Source organism: Grus americana, chromosome Z (genome assembly GCF_028858705.1).
Source record: "Grus americana isolate bGruAme1 chromosome Z, bGruAme1.mat, whole genome shotgun sequence".
Taxonomy (NCBI): Eukaryota; Metazoa; Chordata; class Aves; order Gruiformes; family Gruidae; genus Grus; species Grus americana.
The window spans coordinates 36445577-36463747 of NC_072891.1; the positions used below are offsets into that span (position 1 = coordinate 36445577).

General features: G+C 36.5%; 1 protein-coding gene across 4 annotated transcripts in view; it reads left to right on the plus strand.

The window, feature by feature from the left end:
• The window catches only part of CCDC171 (coiled-coil domain containing 171), a 153850-nt gene that overhangs the window by 105017 nt on the left and 30662 nt on the right, over positions 1-18171 (plus strand). For 3 of the 4 annotated variants that reach the window (XM_054809711.1, XM_054809710.1, XM_054809712.1), the window contains one exon: positions 6597-6728. In XM_054809711.1, coding sequence (XP_054665686.1) covers positions 6597-6728 — 132 coding nt within the window. Of the gene's footprint in view, positions 1-6596; positions 6729-14577; positions 14700-18171 lie in introns of those variants that run through there. The other variant, XM_054809714.1, reaches the window with a different exon arrangement.

An 18171-nucleotide genomic window follows, 5' to 3' on the forward strand; every position in this document is an offset into this window, starting at 1 on the left:
AACAGTTAATGTATTCAGTAATTCCACAATTCTCCAAACAAGAATTTTTCCTTACTGAAGGCAAACTACACAAAAGTATTCAGCCTTTAAAAAAAGACAAAACCAAACAAAATACCCCAAAAAACCAAACAAAAGACAAAGGAAGGCAAATGCAGCCAGAAATGAGTTATTTAGATATGTCGAAAGTGAAAACAGTTAAGCACATGGATATGACATTCGGCAATGTCTTATCTTTAGTTTGTCAAGGTTTTTAAATCCCTCTTGAGCTGGAGTACCATTTTTAGCTTGGCTAGGTCAGAATGACACTGAACAATATGAGTGATGACACACTAGACAGCTATATGGACAGAGTTGTCATCAGCAAGCCAGCTGTGCTAACACCTGTATGTCCTGCACAACTGATCTTTAGGAGCAAGGATCAAGAAAGTCAGATTACTAGGGGGGGAAACAGAAGTCATTCATAGAACATTGAAATTAAGAGGTGCTAATTTGAGGTGGAGGAGGAGAAAAAGCGATCTTTTTGCTGCATTTTTTCTTATCACAGAGAAATAATAGTTGTTTCTTATTATAAACTTCCTACAGCAGTCATTTACAATTTTAATGTTCTAATTGGGTTTTCTTTGTGATTTTATTGCATGTACACATACCCACCATTTCAATAGGCTTGTGATAGGGCCAGTTTAGAACAACCTATGAAATGGCTTATATTGTACATACAGATTTGCATGGCTTAATCAAAAATAATAGTCACTAAATCTGTATGCTAATACAGAATTTTTTAGTAGAGTTTCAATTAAGGGAAGTGTTTGGTATACCTAATTACATTGATGTATGGCTACCTACAGCAGGGTATGGGCAAATGCTATTTAAAACCTCCACTATCAACAGAAGCCAGACCCTTGGGTCTGAGGATGGATTCTTTCTTTTGATGAAAAAGTATGCAATGATGCTAGCCTTTCATGAGTATTCAGAGCTAACTGTGATGGCCATATAACAAGTATCCGTTCAACTGTACCATGTAGCTCTTTTCCCTTTCCCTCCTATAAGGCTGTATTTTGTCTAAGCAAGATATATTGTGATTTGGTGTAGTTTGGTTTCGCCTTCTTGGGGGGAAAAAAAAAAAGAAAAAAAGACTGATTCGTTCCCAACATCATTCCTCACCTGTCTTGCTCTCTAATTGTGGCTCTAATTTCCCAGTTTTCAGATTGATTTAAAGTGCCTTCAGTCTAAGCAATGCAATCTTGTCACAGGCAGTCATTCTACTTCTGGAGTGATCCTTGATTGCTGAAACATCCTGATGGAAAATATTTTGTCTGTGATTATATAGGCCCTCATTCAATAAGATGAATATACACTATTTCAGTGATTTTCCTTATTTTCAGAGCAGGCTCAGACTCTGGTGTTTATAAGCAACTTGTATTAACAGATTGTCTCTTGGATCCAACAGATAAGTGGTATATACTTCTTTGGACGTCACACATGCCAAATCCTTCAGCAAATCTTTTGGGGTCTATATTCCTTTAAAGGGGTAACAGTTCAGGTGTGATCATGGTTTTCTAGAGAGCCCATACTCAGGAATGACAGTATATGGATATATCCTTAGAAAGATCATCTGTATTGGCAACTTACTTATAGAACTACTGTTATCAATACTATTCAGTACTATTATTGGTGCAACTTCCTTCATGTATATTCACAATCAACAATTCATAACTAAACATTACATAAACATAACATCAACAATTCATAACTAAACATTAAAAAATTAGGAAGTTTTCATGAAGGTTTAATTCTGTCCACCGATGTATATACTTCTTATTCTCCTTAGTTCCATGATGATTTGTGCCACTGTAACAAAGACTTGCCCATTCAAATGAGTTATTATGTAACTTATGTACATTAAAGTGCTTGTCATCGAAGAAGGCAAAGAACCATGTTCAGGAGATGTACAAGTCCTTGATTTGTGCAATACGGCCTCCATTCTACATGCTGCCCTGGAGGTATGACCATTATGCAGCTAAATCAGCCACACATTTACAAGACTGGCTAAGACGAAGATGTGGTTTATATTCAAATTGCCTCCTTCTATTTTAAAAATTTCTAAAAACATTTTTGTTAATTATATGTCACATGCAGAACACATAACTGTGTGGTAGAAAACATTTTGCACTCTTTTAGAATGATTTGCATAACATATTTGTAGCTTCTGTTATCTCAGCAATATGGTCATCTTAAAGTCAAGCAGACTAAATCACCATTAACTTATCACCAAATCACTGCATTGTTGCAGTTTTTATTCCACTGTTTGAATTGCAGATGATACGCTATTAAAAATAGTAGGAAATGACAGTGAAATAAGCCCAAAGTCTTTTATTTTCTAGGTACTACTTTTTATGTAGAATTGGTGAACTTTGAGCTTATAAAAGATTCTCCTATATAGCTTACATAATGAAGTTTATATCCATAAATAATCTTTTCACCATAAGAAAGCATTGAATTAGGCCCAAAATAAGGAACTAAAATCTCAGGTTTGTTGTAGCAGTCAGACAGTAGCTGGGCAAAGACACGGGTAAGCACATCTTAATACCATTTACAACTTGCTAGCATTTAGTACCATGTCTCTTTTGGCATAACTGGACATACCAGCTCAAACTGGGCAGAGGAAAAACAAAAAAGTGAGCACCAAAGTGGACTGTAGACTAAATTATTGTTATCTCTGATCAGCAGAGAATTTTTAATACCATTTTTGGACATGTAGAATTAGCCCATCAAATTCTACACCTTGGTTCAGTCAATAACGTAACTTCAGTTTATTACTCAGATTCAGCTTTGATCTGAATTCATCAGTACTTTATTGATTTTAAATTGAGTGACTACAGTGTTGTCTTCTGTGTTGCTCTCTTAATTAATTAAAAATTTAAACACTGTCATAAGGCACTACACTCCTTTGTTTTAAAATGTTTTGAGTATTGTAGGAGAGTTGTGAGGATCCGTTTGTGATTTTGCCTGTTTTCAGACAGTGTTTATATAAGGCTAAACTGAAAAACATAATGATCATACTTAGCAGTCCACTGTGGCAGTACTTGCTGTGCTCCATGTAAAATCACTCTTGCAACTTTTCATGGTCCCAGACAAAATTGTATTTACCAAAGTCAGAAATAGCCAAAGTCTTCACTAGCATTGGATATAGATACATTTATATATTTTTTTCTCTGCATTAATTTTTGAGTATAGGGAAGGGGAACTGGTTTTAGACAGTTTTTTATTGTTGCAATAAGCCTAATTAGCTGATTAGGTTTTTTAGATTATAGCATTAGGTCTCTAGCCTAAGGAGATCTCTCAGACAAAATAGTCTTGCTCTAGATTTCATGTGGAGGAAAAAAAATTCAAATACAAAAAAACCTCTGAAACTTGCATCGTACAGCTTAACTACATAGGATGATTTTCCTCCCTGTCAAGCTGCCAAAAAAAAAAAAAAGTTTTTTTAAAATAAAATTACCAGTTTACCTCGTTTACCTTTGCCTAATAGTTATGTAATGTAAGTGTGTATGTGAGTACTGTGCTTACTTCCTTAGAGAATGAGGAAATAATCACTGTCTCCCAACTCCTGTCATTATCTTTCTGGATCTCAAAAAGCAAATAGCCAGGAAGTGATTAAATTAGTTCTTAACTAAGATTTCATACAGGTACGGCCTATCCAGCATGATTCCATGCAGGCATGGCGATTAGAGCTTTCCATGCCTTGAATAGGTAAGCCAGCTTGAAGACTGTTTTTGCTTTTAGTTAAACAATGTAGTGCTATTTTGTACAATATATGCCCAGTCTTTTGTTCTTACTCTTTTTCCTGAATGTTTATGAGTATTTTTCAAAGGAAGACTCTAGCTTCATATTCTGTTTCTCAGTGTGCATGTTGATAATGAGATTCACTACTTACAATCTCAGTATTTACAAACACAAAAAGTTTTGGTTGGGTGTTTTTTGTTTTTGTTTTTTTTTTTTTTTTAGCTGTGAATCTTCATGTCAAATATACTCTTTAAGGAGGTAATATTTACTTTCCTGGTGCGGTGCTATTAATGGTATATGTTTACCACAATTCAGCTATTTTAAAAAATGGCTTTTGTATTGTATTTTGTTGTTCAGGGAGTGTCAGGCCCCTATACTGAAATGGAGATTTTGAAACTAATAGGGTTAAAAGGACTTCCACTGTCTGTATTGTGTGTGTATTATACCTACATTGCTTATACATTGTTTTTTCCCCCCTAGTATTAGCAATCTGCTTTTGTACTTTGACATAGGGATTTCCCATGTGAATTTTGTCACAGAAAAAAGAGAATCATCAATATCGCAGTTAAACTTGACTTTCAAAGCTAATAGTATCTCATTTGGGGGCTGAAATTTAATAAATTTTCTTTGATTCTGGGTGAGTTTTTAAACATCAAACAATGAATTGGCCAGGGTGCAGTAAAATATTTAGATCTATTGACTACGGTTCAGAAGGGTAGAAGGCAAAACACTGGTGGTTTGATGTTGATAAATTCTTAGTACCTTAATCCACATTAATGTTTTCTTTTATCTGTGCATACTGGCAGCAAAGACACTGAAAAGTTGGGATATATAAGCTGTAAAAATGTAAATCAAGTGTATGTATGTGTGTGTGTGTGTGTATATATATGTGTGTATTTAAAGTAATGCATTTTGTTATATTCAGCAAGGTTAACATCTGACCGGAATTACACATGCTGACAGAACACTCTAGAGAGTATGTTTGTTCCACAGGACTATATACTGAACCTAGTGCACTATGTGTGCAAAAAATGTGTAGAGGACCTTTCCTGTTATAAAAATTGCATCATAGTGCATATGTTTGGCAGCCACAGGTATTGACAGGAATTCTTTAGGTCAACTTGGGAAATGTAGGGCTCCCTATTCCCACAGAACAGAGCAACAAATAAAATCTCTTCTTCTTTGTATCAGTAGATTTACACTTGCATACCTCTTTCAATAAGAGCAGATTTCAAAGGCTGTGCTGTTATTTGAAATATGTTCACTCATAATCAACATTTTAGAAAAATCTAGTTTTGCAAGTGGTTACAAAAAAGTAATCTGGGATTTAAAATGAATGGACATACGTTTTAATTCATGTTTGGTGAGTTCGTTAGGGCAAGGGAGGCTCTAAGAAAAACTCAAATTTATTTTAAGTGCTATTCAGTAAATGGTGTACCTATTGATTTATTTATTATTTTATCTATTTAGTATATATTTCAGAATCAGACTGTATTGTTGTTAAAGACAGTAAATTATTTTTGCAGTACCAGCTATTGCTACTCAACAGATAGAGTCTGTGCCCAATGAATGTATTTCATCTATTCATTTGTACTGATATGTATTTGTATGTGTGTCTATCCATCTGTATTAGAATCTAATCTGACTATGGGGATCTCCTGGAGGTGGACATGATAATTTTTGTATTAAATAGAATGAAAAATGGGTGTGTGGCAGCATATGGTATATGAACGTAAGTGATGTGTCTGTGGAAGCTACGTCTTAAATACCTATAATTTCATATTCATGCAGATAGACTAATGACACGTTGTAAAATGTGGGGAAATGTTGCATTTTAAATAAGGATAACAATATTCGTCTCGTGTGCAACACTAGTAAGTCTGGTTGTGTTTAAAGACAAAAGCGTCAATCACTTGACATTGTTGAGAGTTTTAGCAATGGGTGTGTATCGCCCCGAAGGCGCGGGAGTTTCTCGGTTAGTGCCAGTTTCTCGCGGAGTCGGCAGGTGGCACTGTGACATCAACGGCCTTACGTTATCTTTGTGGCCGCCGGTGGAAACGACATTCATACCGCTTGGGGGTTTTGTCTTATCCTTGCGTTTCAGACTGCCTGCAAAACTAACTAAATCTCAAACTGTATGAATTTTGTACAAATTGTACCAGTTAGTACATAGTTAGAAACTGTTTAAAAGTCGATTAATACCAATTAGTTCATTATTTCTTATAGCACGTCCACAATAAGAAATCTAGAAGCAGCGGGGTTATTTTCTCCTTCTGTTAATTGCAGAGCTACAGGTTGGTTTATTTTGCTTTGTTTGAGGATTATTCATTTTAATCTGGGGTTTAACTGAATTGATATTAAATGAACCTTATTGTGGAGGACTGATATGATCTCCCTACAGTAGACAGAACTCACATGCCAGCTTCTTGTTTGTATGATCACACGAACTTTTTAATTTCATAGCTGATGTTTGTTTGAGTCAGAAGTGCAATTACTATTTCATTTCTTACAAGGTTTTTACGGGGGACAGATCTGTGAAATGTATATACCAGGTGGGCTTGTGAGCCCTTAGTGTCTCTTCTTTCCTTCTAATTTCAGACCAGGGGAAGATGCTTTTTCTTCTTAACATTCTCTCCCAGCACTCTGAATTAGAGATTTATTTGCAACGAAAAATCAATTAGTCCTAAATTTATTCATGGATTTCAGGTCCAGCGATCAATGCAAGTCCACTCAGTGGGCTCAAGGGGACCCAGTTCATCCCAGTTAATGTGTCTGAAGGGGAATTACCATTGATGCTGTTTTTTTCCCTTTAGGTCAGAGATCAGACCTTGCTGTCACGGACTGCGGCAACCAGGAATGACTTCACCCTGCAGCTACCCAAACTGCACCTAGAGACCTTTGCAGTGGAAGGGCTGAAGGGCAGGCCAGAGGTTGTAGCATTTCAGGTTAGAGTCTAAAATAATCCTGTTTCTTTTTTTCCTTTTTTTCTATCTGAGATAGAAGAAGAAGCTAGACTGCTCTGAATGTGTGGAGAACAAAAAGCTTCAGAACTATTGCAGTCAACAGTTGAAAGAGAAATTATTTCCATATATACTCTTGAATATGGCATTTCAGAGATGATGCGAACTTTTAATTTTGCAGTTATTGTGTTAAATAACTGACAGGAATATGACCATGGAAAAAGCAAATATTATGTTCCTTCTCTCTCCCACCCCCCACACCCCCCAATTTAAGCGGGACGAAATAGGAGGAAAAAAAAGAAAGGATTTTTATGCTGCTTCTTGGTCAGTATCAGATTTTTGCATATTACAGTTTTAGAAGTAATAGTGATTTTTGAGCATTCCTAATTTAAAACAAACTGCTATTTGGAATAGTTAAATATAGAGCTATTTTGTTCATGTAGGTTGAGAGACTTGTATGTTTCAAAATACTAATTTGATTAGAGAAAACAATGGGAAAAAAAGAGAAATTAACTGAAAAAGTACATATTTTCAGCTCTGAAAATTGATTCTGTGCAATGCCTCCCTATTGTTTTTAAATTTGTTATGTTGTCTTATACACAAACTATCCCTTAGTCTTTATGGCTGTGCAGAATGACTTCATTCTTGTGATACATTATTGCTAAAGGCAGAACATTTTGTTTTCTCAATGAGAGAATGAAAGGCATAGTGAGTACATACTTCTTTCATTGTGCTCTTCTGTGTGAATCAGAGAGAGGAAAGCTAGGCATGTAAAGTGCGATGAAGTCAGACAGTGCAAGTATTGCATAGTGGGCGTACATTTCTGTAGTGATCCATTGTAGTTTATTGTGGATTTTGTTCTAGATGCAGTATATAATTGCAGGAACAAGGTCACAAAATCAGATATTCAAGAAAGGCAGATTCTAAGCTGGGCATTTCTCACTGTTGCCCTCTTGCATGTATGTGTTTCAATATGATAAATGTTTAAATTATGTGTGTATTATTGTGTTTCCATAATAAAGTAGTAATATGTAACACCTTTGGATTCCCATGAACTTTAGTTAACACAGCTGTACATCTCTAGTACATAGTAGAGTTGCAAATGTTTCCCCAGGACAGTGATGATCATTTTAAGGCTGTGCAAGAGGTTCTACAGGTAGCATCTTTTCAAAGAAGCTGTCATGGAAATCACCAGCTTTTAAACACAGCTCTTCTAAATTGGTGGTCTGTTCAGTGACTGCTGCCTTTTTTTTTTTTTTTTTTCCTCCCCATCCCAACTCCCATTCTGTTTTGACCTCGGAATTATTGTAGAAGCATTTGCAAGACAGCCTATTTCTTCTTTCTTTCTAAGAAGATGAAGAGAAACAGAAGTATAACAAGTTGCGTTCCACATTTGTATGGAGGGCTTGTGGTATAACTAACATATAGCAGTGTATGTGCTGGGTAGCTTACTGGTGGCGCAGTATTGTAAACATATATTTTGTTCACCTCCAATTGACAGCTCCTATTACACGTGATTACTCTGTACGTACAGAAACAGCATCAATGGTTCACAGGCTAGATCACTGTGCTAGACTCCTTTTATCCTTCCCTTTCCCTTCCTCTCTCCCTTCTCCTTTTCTTCTCTCCCCTTCCCCTCTCCTCTTCTCTCCTCTTGCCTCTAGTTACATAATGCCTGTTTGATAACTTTCTAAGTACATTATAGAGATTTTATTATAAAATTTCCCTTTTATAGCTGGGAGACAACTAATTGATTTTAATATCACTGTATGCAAAACTATATTAAGGGCAATGCTGCAGTCTTAAATGAGGTAAGCAGTTAGTAATCACTTTATGGACACTTCTTATTAAAACCAGTGGAATTGTTTGCATGCATGTTCTCTATAACTGCTACTAGTGCATGTATTTCATAGTTAGTTTATGACATGTACATTTTAGTTAAAGGCCTTACTATCTGCAAGTGTTCAACATAAGGAGTTTTTTTTCCAAGTCTAAATTTATTGATACTTGATTTCTTTTAAAAAATTGCATAAAAGTTAAGATCCTAAATTAGACAGTATGATAGGGATGAAGCAGTGGCTATCAGAACTGTTGAGTACTCACAGAAGTTTGCATTGTTTTATTTTTATTCGTGCATCCAGTTCACAGTCGGTTGCCGGACTCAGTAATTAATTTTATATCCATTGGTTCAGTGTGTATCACTTTTTTATCATATGAGAGGAAAAAAAAAGCTAATATATTTGTATGTGCATACACATCTGCATAGGTTATCTTTCTTCCCTTTTTTTTTTTTTTTTGAAAGTAAGTGGCTTTTAAAGGCATTTTGAATGAAATCTGCTATCCTTGATTTACTTGATGGGCTCAGCAGCATTAGGGATCTATATTCCTTATCATTGGAAATACAGGAAATCTTGGAATTTTTAAATTGCTATTATGTCTATACAGTGTTTCTTGGGAAAAAATAGGAGACAAGTGCAAAGAAGATTGGCATAATGAACCTAAGTTGCTTGACTGTGAACTAAGCTAGCAGAGATTTGCTTTTTTGTGGCATACTTAGTTAATTATCTTGTAAAACCAGGTTGCTTTTTCTAGCAAAGGGATCCAGCATTCCAAATACCAGGAATCCTTACAGGGCTGATCAAACAAACACACAAATAGAACCCTTGCCATTCTCAAACAAAGTAATTGTTAAGCTGTATAGGAAGTGTTGTGCATCTTTTAAAGAATGTCTGTACACTCTGATGCTAGAGCTTTAAATAATGCAATGAAATATTTGGGACATAAAGTTCTGCATACCTTCTCCAAAGCCTGCACTTTATGTAATGGCTGTTGAATTGCAAAATTACATAGTAGATTGAAATGAAAGTTATTCAACAAAATGTCCTTGCACTGAGTGTCTTCTAATGTGCCATGCAAGTAATGAGTCATGGAATCCCAGATTCACAGACTGGTAGGGGTTGGAAGAGACTTCTGGAGATCATCTAGTCCAACCTCCCTGCTAGAGCAGGATCACCTAGAGCAGGTTGCACAGGATCCTGTCCAGGCAGGTTTTGAATATCTCCAGAGAAGGAGACTCCACAGCCTCTCTGGGCAGCCTGTTCCAGTGCTCGGTCACCCTCAAAGTGAAGAAGTTTTTCCTTATATTGAGATGGAACTTCCTGTGTTCCAGTTTGTGCTCAAACTGTGAAAGTATGACTTAATTTGTAGGTGCTAGTAAAATTCTTGGACACTGTTACAAGAATTACTATAATAGTTTGAAAATGCACTTGAAATGGATAATTAATGAAAAAAGTGCAGTATCTTAAAGAGTAGAATGATATGATTGCTATAGCTTTGAAACACTCACACTTGGTATTTAATTGCTGTGAAGGATATGTCACAAAGTTGTACTGTTTGTTATTTAGTTAAGTTTGAAAGTGGAAAATACAGTACTATTTTCAAGCACCTGAATCACATGAGAACAGGATTTAAGGTGTGCTGTTCTGGCTGTGCCTGAATGTTCCCACTGAAGACAAAAAGTGGAACCGTATGTGAAGCCTCCAATAAATACAGGATATAGAGTGAAAAAGAGCAACTGAATTAATATCAGATTCCTAATTCTAATAGTCTTGCTTGGCAGATGACTATTTAAATTAACTAGTAAAGGTTATCAACTCTTTATAAAATACAAAATTGAATTGTACTACACCTTTAGGAAGAGGATAATGTTCTCTTAACTCTCTCTTCTGAAAGAGGTTATTGACTCACAGAAAAAGTGGTCCTTCAGAAGATTCATTCTGAATAGTCTCAAGTACTTTTACATCAAGTATGTAGTTAATAATCATGGCAAGCAATTTGACCTAAAAGCCAACGCATAAAGTCCCCAAATAAAGCAGATAAGGTTTAAATGGTCATGTGTAAATAATTAAGCATTGATACACTCTCAAAATAAATTTCTTCTATTTGGAGATAAGGGCAGAAAGGTAAGAACTGTTATGAAAGAAACTTGAAGCAAATTTAGGTACCTTAGACTAGTTTTGCAATAGCACTAGGATGTGTAATGTGTACTTGATGTAAAAGTGCTTGATTCCCAAACAGGGAAAGGCTAACAACACACAAATCAGTGGCTTTGCCCTGTGTACCTACATTATGCTCTGTATCTACTGTTGCAGGTTGGTTTTACAGGAGATACAGGAGCTGTTTAAACAAAGTAGAGGAGCATTGTCTTCGTGGAGGATGTCCCAGGTGTTCTAATACACAGAAGTAACAGATTTATTCAGGCATTGTCAGTGAAAAACAGTGGCAACAAGAAACTAGCTGTGGTTGTCAGAATCACATCCGCTGCGTGTCTGAAAGACATGCATATGGCTGCGTGATCAGCCAGCCACTGATGTTCACACGTGGTAACTGCCTGCAGATATGCAATTAGGGAAAGAGTAATCGTTTTCTGTGTCACAGGAACTACCTTGACCTCTGTCTTCAAAGTCTCTGTTTGCCTATTTTATTAATTGGCCCTATTAATTTGTGGTGGTTGCTTTTGGTCAGTATTTGGCATGGTGGACCTCTTCCCACTCTAATACCTGGTTGCTGAAGGATATGATGTAACTTCTGGATGTTGGTTGGGAAGAAAACCGATATTCACAGATGAACTTGTGTTGCTGTTTCACGGGGTTTACATGAATTAGAGAATCCAAATGGGCAAGTTTTGTGAGTGACTTTAATAAGGATGTGAATATTTAATGCATTTATGTGGTGTATGAAAAAGCAGATGTGAGAATGAGACTATAGGTAGGCTTCTGGTCTAAAAGGGGTGCACAAATATATCTGTATTTGTCAGTATCTATAGGTCGTAGGAGATAGCATTTCTTTGTATGCTGCCCTTCACCAGAGATGTTAGATTGACCTGACTGTTGGAAATCCCTTGCTTATTAAGAAAATTTTAGTTTATTATAACCAAGGACTTAGTAGGTAAATGTGTATTTTTCATTACTAAGCTGTCCCTTCATTTTGAAGGATACCGTACAGTTGTGCCTGTGCTTTCCCTCGTCCGGGTGGCTTTGAGATGGATAAGTTTTCACTTTGTCTTGTCTGTCTGCTTGCCTCTGTCTCCCTCTCTTTCCGTCTCTCCCTGGCACACGCAGCACGCCGTCTCTCCCCGTGTCCCGTGTGCACACTCACCACTCACTGCAGGCGGGCTGTGCCGCAGGCTTGCTCGCTGCTGTGTGCGCACTGCCGTGCGCGCTCGCTCCCCGCCCGGCTCTTGCTGCCCCTCTCCCTCCCATGCCTGCGCTCTGCTGTCTGCACGCTGGTGCTTTCCCTCGGTCCGTCTCTGCCTGCTGCTCTGCCTTGGTCTTTCTCATCCTCTGCCCCTCTCTCCTGCTCCCCGTGCCTGTCTTTCCCACTCTGGCTCTGTTCCGCTTGCTCTGCCTCTCTCTCTGTCCCCACTGTCCCTCTGCCTCTCTCCCTCCCTCTCTGCCTCTCTGTCCCACCCCCCTCATCTTGTACACTCTCTGTCTTGATCTCCATCTCTGTCTTTAGCATGTGTCCATCTGTTCATGCAGGTTTAGGAAGTCCACATGGGATTTATATGTACTTCTTTGCGTTTCTCAGGTGTTTTGAGGTAATTTGAAATGAAAAGTGCAGTAATAACAAAAAGGCTTGTAGTGGCGGTAGTAATATAGTCAAGTGCTGACATGTCTTCTGTGTTAGCATATAATCATTATAAATTTATGAAGGAGTAGGTTCTTACCATTTATTTTATGTAAATTATGTATTCATGTATGATTTAGTCATGCATTATCTGATTGTTTTGTAGGTCCACTTTTTCTAATTAATTGGGCAAACATAAATGTAGTTTAAAGTGTTAGGAACGTCTTAATTTGTATTTATTTTCACTTGTTCATTAATATTAGATTTATGCTTGATAGGTTAGAAGGTAAAAGATATGCATAATTCTGCTGATAATTTTTCTCAAAATAATAAACACTTTTCATTGCCGTGTTTACTTGTCAATAAAAAAGTTCTTACCAAATTGAGGAAGCAAGTGATTTCAAAGGTAACATTGTAATTCTGTCATCAGATTTTATCCTCTGCATAGGGCAAGTCTTTAAACATAACTCACGTCTGTCATGAGGACTTAATGGGATGAATTAATCGTGGAGTAGCTGCTTGAAAACTGAATTATTAGTATTTTAAATCTTGTACTTCTGTTTTGGAGCCTTTTTCTTTATTTTTTTAAATGTCATGGCTGTTAAAAGAACAAATAATTGTGGGTTTTTTCCTTTTAATGCTTCAGAAAGGAGAAACCTTTTTAAGTGTCTTGAAGATAGTACATTTACATATACATGCACCCAACATGCACACACTTCTAGTGTTTTAATTCCACCTTTTCACCAACAGAAGGAACTATCCATTTCATTACAGAGGCCAGAATGCTGTCTCTTCTGGAATCTGACTGCTCCTTCTTGTTGGGTAAAACTGGGTCTTCATTCTCCAGGAGTTTAACAGCTGCTATCAAGAGCACCTGGGCTGCCCTCCTCCTCTTTTCTTCTGCTCTACAAAAGGACTAATTTCCTACGTGGTATCAAAATGTGCTGCTTATGGACTGACCACAAGCCTGCCTTCCAATATACTGTTTAAAGAGAGAAGTGATTCTTTATTAATATAGTGATACTTTGCACTTGCACCTTGAGTTGAAATACTCATAAATAAGTGTTTTAAACTCATTAGAGTGGGATAATACCTCTTGCAACCTTGACGTTTTGCAAACTTCAAGTTGTCAAAAATAAAGTTGGTGCATGGCTTAAGAAACAATAATTAACAACTAAGTAAAATCTGAATAACCAGATTGAAGAGACATAACACGAAGAACTCTAACTTAATCTCCTCAAATGTGTTCAGCTAGTATCATGTCTCCAGATAGCTTGTACCATAATGATAAATATTTTGAAACCATTTTAGCATAATTTAACTATAATTCCTTTAAAACATAACATTAATGTATGTTAGCAAAACACAATTTAAAACATAAAAAGTGAGACATCTTCAAAATGTCAGTGATGTTGGAAATTTGCCTTTTATAATTTTAATTTCACACCCCTTCTGCTTTCTGCAGGTTAACTGTGTTCCCATCTTCCTCTCCTCTTGGCAACATTTCTTTTAGTAGTCTTTTCCTCCCTGTCCTTTATGGGCTTTGTATTGTTCTCTCTCCTTATTTCCCCTCTCCTTACCGTTAGCCTCTTTCCCTCACTTTCTCAGCCACCCTTTCACTTTTTTGTTTCTTCCATCACCTTTCTTCATTCTAATACATGAAGAGAGACTATATGAAGAACCCTTATCAGAAGGCTTTGTAGGTAGCTGGTACACTGGTTGCACCCCAACCCTATTAAGTCTTTGGCATTATGGGACTGTAAATATCAAAGTCAGTATCTGTAATCACCAATTAATCAATTACTGAAAGCTGTCTCTTTATACCTGTGAAACTACTAACTCTTGTCCAGCCTCTTTCATAAGCATTACTAGTTTTGTAAAAACTTTTCAGTTAAGATCTGCTGCTGAGTATCTTGAATGCCAAAGTTAGTATATAATTATTTAACCTTTCAGTAACCTTTTTTGATGGAAATTTTCTTTCTTGACCCTGTCAAGCAATCATGTAACTATCTGCCTTTGTTCACTTAGACTTTTTCATACTTTTATATCTGTTGCATGTGAGTAATCTCTTAGGAATGATCTGTGCTGATACTCAAGAAAGCTCCATAAGAACTGTATAAAATATGATCTTAATTCACCAAGTTTATTTATTTAGTTTTGCTTCTGCTTGTAATCCTGGGATGTTGTTTTTTTTTTTTTTTTCCAGCTGGTTACCACGTTGCTGCATCTTCTAGCATAAGGACCTAACAGGAAGCATCTTTATTGACTTTTAGTCACTATTCTTTTATGAGAAGAGTTACTCTACAGACATGACAATATGTACCCAAAGCTGCCTCAGTGAATAAGGGCAGACTCCTAAATGCTGTAACTAGCATTGTTCAATAACAGAAAATAACAAATATAGTTTTCACAGCACCTTGTTTGTTAGGCAATTTTTCTTACTTCAGAAATCCTGTCTTTCGGAACTGCATGGGATTATCTGTGTGCACTATCTTCAGAAAAGGAGTAATTTTACCAGATAACAACTGCATAGCTTGGATGTGACTGTATTGTTTGATATTGTCTGCAGTGTGTACTGTTGTAACACAGATAAGCCCATTCAGAAGCATAGCTGTAAACTGTTAATAATCATGAGGGTTACAAAATGAATTCATGAAGTGAAAACCATGAAAGATTAGGAATTGTCTGGAGTCTGACTTTTTTTGTACTGGTTCTTTTAATTTCAAAAACTAAGAAGAAATGCTGAGCAAGTGGATCTAAGTAATAGGAGTTAATAATGCAATAGACTTTATTACACAAATATCTTAGTAGCAGAAACAGAATCAAACTGTTTTCTATTCTTAATTACATTTAGACTAAAAAAAGAAAATTCTTCAAATGCTGAATCTTTTGTTTAGTCTTTTTTCACTTAGCTGCTTAGTATTCCATTATTATAAAACTCTATTTGTTATTCTTATTGATAGCTTACAGAGCAAGAAAAAATTATTAAATAAGGCGCTGTATTAGTGCAAGAATTTTGTAATGGAATCAAGGGAGACATTTCTGAGCAGATAACTGCATTTGGTGGGCCTTGTAGTTAAAGACCTGGAAGAGGAAGGGTTATCTACAACTTGAGTGAGTTTATTATGGCTTAGTGATTTGCTGATTGATTTCATTTGCTGTCAGTTAAGGCTCTCTTAATGTCAGCTTTCTTTGCATAATGCCTTGAAATAAAGACTGATGAAGTTTTTCAGATTGATGCCGCTTACATAAACTGACCCTGATTTGCCCTTCTGCATGACAATATAAGTGACAGCAGTTAGATGAAAATACAGCAATGAATATGCAACTTAAGGATTAAGAAAAACACAGTAAACCTTTCAGAATATAAAACTAGGCATAAAAACCCAAGCTGTTCTGTTAATTCCACAGTTGTCCTATATTGAAGAAACAGACTGGGATAGCATCCCAGTGGTATACCACTGAAGTGAAATTCAATGAGGACGAGTTTTGAATGGATTTAAAGCAAACCTGTTTTTTACCAAATTCTTCCAATTTGCCACTAATTTATTTAGGGTTTGGGTTTTTTTCTGAGGGGAAAGGGTGTGTAAATTGTAGCTCATAAATTCACATATGTTGTTATGTGTGAATTTTCTTTTTTACATTGTTATCTTGCAGAAATCATAATGAACTACTTTGAAGCTGTTGTCTTGATTTTTCAGTTACTGAATTGATTGATGGTCTAGTGATATGTGCTGCTAGAATCCTGAGGTCACAAGTTCCAACACTTACCTTGGACTGTGAAAAGCATAAATTCTCAGGATTGATAAGGTCTATTGCTATAGGCATTCCCAGCACAAATATGCTTGAAGTAGGGCACTCATTGTTAGTGAATACTTTTCCATTGCAGTACCCAATTTCATTATAGTCATCTTTAACTCTCCCTTCATTATGGTCTCTTCCTTCATAATGGTCTTTTCCCATTAGAATCAAAAAGGTGGTAAGAAATTGGGGAGTGGGGAGAAAATGGAGAGGGCAGGAGGGTGCTGAAGTAATGGAAAGAGGGTGAATGTGGAACTGTTTTGTAAACTCGAATAATAGGGATACACAGCCTGCATGTTGGCAAGTTTACCTGCAAAGGATCGAGTCTTTCACAGCTTTTGAAAAGATAATATCCATTGAAAGACCACCATTTGTTTGTCCTTCTGGAACCTTGATAGAACTTAGATTCCTTTGGATTGCTTTCACATTATGATCTTTTTTGACAAAAGTGCAGTTCGAAAGTAAAGATCGGGAGGAAACAGTCACCCATTCAACCTGTGGGCAAACTTGCAATGCCCATTTAATGCCTGAAGACTGTATTTTAGTTCTGACTTCTCTCTGTTCAGAGGCGGTTTGTGTGTTCTTTTTCAATACCAGCACCCACCTGTAAGTCCCCCTCTTCCAGATTACTAAAGGGAGAGATTAGAGAGCAAAGCATCATGCCATTGCTGTTGTGTATAGTGACAGACTTTCTCTCCATCCAGTTTCCCATTCTCAAAGGAATAACTTTTTTATAAATGAATATTGCACAAGCTAAAGTTTACAAGTTGAGGTTAAAATTCTGAACTTTTTACAAATGCTTGCAAAGACCACAGGACTGGGTTTTGAGCAGCAAGTATCCTACATGTCAAAATGTGATGTTTGTCTGTACCTTGGCAAAGGTCACTATCCTAGATGCTTGATTTGTTCTGCATTTATTCCATGTGAGACTTGCTGCAAATTTTACTCCTTTGGGAAATAGACTGTGGGACTGAATAAAAATTTAATGCCTAGAAGGTACATAGAAGAGCGGTAAATCTGATTGTCCCTGGTAAAAAAACAGGTTGGATAGGGGAAAGTTTAAAAAAACAAACAAAAGAGCATAAGAAACAGGGCTAAAATGTCTCCAGAATTTCTTTCAGCCTCTACCATTTTAGTTCGACAATCTCCTGCAACAAAGTTTGTATTTTTGTATTCAACAGCCATTTATTGTCCCATTGCTTTTTGAAGCATGTAAAGTTAAGCATTCACATGACTCGTGGAAAGGACGTTCACAGCTTAACTACACACTTTCTGAAAAACTATTTTCTATGTTTTTTTTAAAAATGGCTTCTGCTACTTCATTTAAAGTTGACATGTTAATAAATATTCCCACTTTACCTTCTTTATACTAGTCATGCTTTGGCACCATCTGTCATAATCACCTCCCGTTCTCTGCCACTCCATTAGCAGTTGGGTTTTTTCAGGTTACTTTCCTCATTTCCAAACTACAAGAAAATGAAAAACTGTAGTTTCTAGATTTGGTGGAAGTGATTTCTCTATGTTACCAACATCCATAGGCACAATTGCTCATAAATGACCTAAGTGCAAGTAGTGGACTGAAAAATGGTTAAAGGAAGTAGTAGCAATTAAAATCAGAGGTAGTTTGGAAAATGCTGTCCTCTGAGGTGTTTAGAAGTTAAGATAGCCTGGGATTCTTGGATAAGAACCAGCGGATTTTGTTCATCCACCATTAAGGCCACCACTCAAACACATGATGTTGCAGCGTCTGCAGTCATTACCAAATCTGGTAAAAAAGAAAGACTAAAAAGGGCTTTCTAAATCTAGTTACAATACCCTATGATATGGGGTATTTTACTTCTGATCCTATTGTTGAAGACTACTTTATGGTCTCTAGGCAAACTCATCTCACCAGTGCCTATCCTCCTTAGTTTTCTCATTTCAGTGTTGCTGTAAGCATCCAGTTTTATAAACAAAATTCAGCAATTCACTTTGTCTCTTATGCTTGTAATGAATGGGA